The sequence below is a fragment of the Austrofundulus limnaeus genome, unplaced genomic scaffold (genome assembly GCF_001266775.1).
Source record: "Austrofundulus limnaeus strain Quisiro unplaced genomic scaffold, Austrofundulus_limnaeus-1.0 Scaffold52, whole genome shotgun sequence".
NCBI classification, from domain to species: Eukaryota; Metazoa; Chordata; class Actinopteri; order Cyprinodontiformes; family Rivulidae; genus Austrofundulus; species Austrofundulus limnaeus.
Genome location: NW_013952454.1, coordinates 1,871,862 through 1,876,284, shown reverse-complemented (window position 1 = coordinate 1,876,284; position 4,423 = coordinate 1,871,862). Strand labels below are relative to the sequence as shown.

At 39.5% G+C, this 4,423-nt stretch overlaps 1 protein-coding gene across 1 annotated transcript in view; it reads right to left on the bottom strand.

The window, feature by feature from the left end:
* Positions 1-355: 355 nt before the first annotated feature.
* osbpl3b (oxysterol binding protein-like 3b) overlaps positions 356-4,423 on the bottom strand; it is a gene marked incomplete in the record, with an annotated part of 57,620 nt that continues 53,552 nt past the window's right edge. The window contains 2 exon segments of the mRNA XM_014008767.1: positions 356-1,127; positions 3,193-3,315. Coding sequence (XP_013864221.1) covers positions 1,031-1,127; positions 3,193-3,315 — 220 coding nt within the window.

Sequence of the window (4,423 nt, the reverse complement as noted above, 5' to 3'; positions counted from 1 at the left end):
GTATAGGGTTGGCCCACTGCCACACCTTTTTGTTTTGTTTAGCTGGCTCACCATGTCCATCTTTTGTTTGAACTTTGAGGTTTTTTTTTTTTGGCTAGCAATTTCTTTTGGAAGACAATGGTCATAAATTTTTTCCCTCACTCTTTTTGCAGGAAAGTTTTATTTTTTGTGCCTTTTTCTCTCCTCAGCTAGGGTTTTTTTTTTTTTTTTTTTGCAGGACCAGGCAGAATAATTAATTAAACCGTTTTGTTTCTGAGTTCTGTCTTCATTTCTTTAACTCCAGAACATCACTGTCTGTCTGAGTGATGTTTTCAGGGGAGCTCAAGTTGAAGCAATTAGAGAAAAAGACATCACAAAAAGAAAAAATTAGATTTTATTTTGTTTCACGGAGCACATAGTTTTGGACACTTTTGGTTCTGAGGGTCAGTGTCGGCACGTTTCATTGAATAAAGTGAAGAGAAAAACAAAGATGAAACAAGTGGGATGGATATTTGCTACAGTGCTCATAGCTGCACAATCGTTTGCACAAAGCCAAGTCGCTGTCATTACGTTTACGACACACCAAGCTCCGCACAGTGAGGATCTGAGAGTCTTTTGAAGGAGTTTCTGTGCATTTTTACCAAAACGTAGATGCAATAAAATAAAACGAACAATGCAAGTACGACCAGTAAGGCATCAAGCGATGATGCAGAATAAACATCAGGATCCATCGTTGACATTTCAAGGCTAGTTTATACTCGAGGTAGAAAATGTCAACTTATGTTCAGTAATTTGAAGCGATAGTGATTTTTTTATATTGGTTTTTTATATCGAGTTCTCCTTTTCTGAGTAAACAGAACATAGAATGAGTCAAAATGTGGGCAAAAATCCCCCGCACGCTTGCATTAACGTTTCCACAACATAGATAAGCACTTGTTATTAAGGCAACGACTCTGATGAAGACTACGGTAGATCTGAATGGTGGTAGGTTCGGGCTACAGACGTCACCAGAACCAGCCTGGATCACAGTGGAGGGGCTGCAGCTCTGCAGTCACCACAGAGCTGGAAAGTCTGCGTGAGCGAAGCCGGGGTTCCTCCTCAGCTCCCAGTAAGTGTTGTTGCTCACCCAGGTCTCTTCTTTTGACTTCCTGGGGAGACAAAAAACAAAATGCAATAAGAGCTGCAACAAAATGACACGAATCAGCTGAACTGGACTTAAATATTTTCTTATGTTTTTAGGTAATTCCAGAGTTCCCTTAAAAATGTTTTTATTAATGTTTTTCTGTAGCCTGAGCCTGGTTCTGATAGAGATTTTGCTCCCGTTAAAAGGGAGTCATTCCTTCCCACAGTCACCTCTGCACTTGCTCTGGATCGGGGGGGTTGCACCAAAGTGCCGTTTTAACACAATCTGCTGGCATTTTTAGACGTTTTTTTTTTACTAACTGGAATCTTGAAATGCACTGAGTCTGACTGTGTGATGTTATAACTGGATTGAGTTGGTTAGATTTATAATTTGGACCTGATACTTTGTATAGAACCCCGAGATGACTTCTATTGTGAGTTGGTGTTATACAAATAAACTGAAGAGAAATTATTTTAAAAGATGTAGAAGGAAAACATCTCTACGGAATGAAGGTTCATTTAGTTGATCAGGTGATGCTAGATTTCTTAAAGGGATCCACGATTATTTGTAACATTGGACTTCATTTGATAAATATTTATTTTAACTGTACAATAAAGACTGTAAAAATACTGTTTAGGTTTTATAATTTTGAAAAAAATATTTTAACATGGACGGAGCCATTTTATTTACAAATGATGACATGGATAGGTCCTCGGTGCGAGGCTGCTAGCGAGCTATATCCACCCTGAAGGTTAATCTTGGACAATATCTGATGATCGACTCTTTTAAATGAAACCAGAGAGCGTTGACAGAGAGGAGAAGGTAGAAATGACTCAGCCTGGAACTGAAAATATGGATGGAGGACAACAGAGCTGCTTCATGGAAGAAGAACCTCAGCTTAGCCTGTTAGCTTTAGCTTTAGTGCCGACGCTATTTTGCCTTATATGCATTAGCTCGGCGCTAGCATGACAAACTAACAAGCTAAACTATTTATTTTAAAACAGAAAATATTTCAGCATTCACCCAAACACCATCATCAGCTTTAATGTTTGTATGTTATTAAAAAGAAATTCACACAGAAAGATGCTGCCATCTCAGACTTCAAATGAGAACAAAACTGGTTGAAGAACTGAGCCCTGTGGGACGCCTACAAGGTCAGATGATTTGACCTATTAATTAAGACCAACAGAGAAGCACATATAACTCCTGTTCTGGCCTCCTTGTGCATTTAAGGAGTAATTTATTTTTTTTTAATCATAACCTCTGGGGCTCTTTATAGGCAGGATGCTAATGAAACCTTTTAAGTCCAGGATTCTGAGATCTTCAACTCAAATGCTGTTGATGATGCGAACTGAGAGCGAGCATTTCAAGCTGTGGCCCCGAGGCTCTGGAACACTTTCCCACCGTTCTTTGTTGTGAGTCAGTCAAAGAGAAATGAACAGGCTTTCCTGTTAATAAGACTTATTGCCAAGAAGCATCGTWACAACAAAGACATAACACACCAAACACAAGTTTTCTCACTTTTTGTGTTTAGTTCTGTGTTCTGTTCAACAGATATGATATCATAAAAGAAACAGCTTCTCTGGAAAATCAAAGTGTGCCAGTTTAGATAACAGAGCACAGTAATTGATGGTTCAAATGTCTCCAAGGTGATTCTTTCCCTCCACTCTGAACAACTATAATTTAACAAAGTCTTGATGATTGCACGTCTGCCCAGGTGGCAGAAATTCCTCTGTGCTGATTCTGAACAGCTGCAGAGACCGATGAAGACGGTGAATAAAACCTGCTGCTTGTGAGAATAATGGAGGCTGGTCACTTTAAAAGACCAGGCCCATGTTTTGACACAATCCCACCTCACAGGTCTTTGATTCRATCAACCTCATGATTTGTTTTTTTCTCTGAAATATGAGTGACTTTCAGTTATGCTCACTGAAATCAGTTGAGCCTCTGTTGACTCCAGGTCAGGTATAGAACCAGGGTACGATGATGAACACAGGATGGATGTAAATTAACCCTAAAAGTCTGTTTCTGTGATGTTCACAGAAAAATCAGAAAGGTCCAACGGCTTTCTGTCTGGATAATTCATCTACCTGAAGAACTTGGGCTGATGCRCCACGTGGTTTTCCTCCAGGACTCTCCGCCGGTCTCTCTGCAGCTGTTCGATCCTCTGCTTCTGCTCCTCCGCAGCCTCCAGGTTTCCCTCCTCCAGCAGCCTGCCGCCCAGATGCACGGAAACATGATTAAACATTAATGTGCAATATTCAAATTTAATCCTCACTTGTATATTTTCATATTTTCATGGTGACTCATTACTTTGAGCTCTAACAGGCAAAAATAAAATAAAATAAAATAAAAACTCTCAGACAGCTCATCAGATGAGCGACGGAAGCAGCATTTTTTTTTTCTTTGATGTGTAGATCGTGACTGCCTCCTCCGTCGTTGATGCCTCGGGGCAGAAAGGTTTTATTTTTACACACTTTGAACGCTAAAAATAGTTTATGAATATGAAATCATCTGCAATCATTGCTATTTTTAACATGACTGAATAGTTTGTGATGTTTTTTTGTAATTTGAAAAAAACATACGTCTTTCACTATCATGCACATGCGTCAAAACTCAAGGCCTGCGGGCCAGATGTGGACCATCACAGCATTTTATGCKGCCCGTGAGAGCCTTGAAGATGTATTARTATCTTAAAATACRTTTACGCTGCTTTTKATAGCATTTTACCTGCTACTTTTGCTGTGGCCCAGTTGTACTGGGAAGTGGGAGTTTCCCACTTACAAGTTGTAAATWTAAACTGGAATTATCTGTGGGAAAGTGGGAAAAATCAGGAATCAAGATGGCGGCTACTCACCACAACTCAACTGTGAGTAAACCTCTCTTACTTTAGTTTTAGTAGTATTTTAGTATTACTTATTTCATTTAGTCAGTCGTACACGTAGTACTTTTCAGAGTTTAAAACAGGATGTGTTAAAACGCTGTTTATATGCAGGAAATACCAGGTAGAGCTCAGTTATTGTTTGTTAGTGGCACTCCGTTGTAGCAATGAGACGAGAAACRTGATGTTTMATGTTTARTTGAAGTTAAACACGAAATGTTGAAGGTAATTRCAAMTGGCCCTTTAAGGGCCACCAATGGAGGTATACTGTATAGAACAGCTGGAGCTCAGAAACCACSTGACCGTGTGATTGGCTGTAGAAGCTAACGGCTAACGCAAAACGGTCAAGAGACTGGATTGCCCATTACTGTACATGTTGGTGACAGAGCATAAAAAAGGACTGACGATGCAGAAATCATTAAAACTATTAATAATAATAG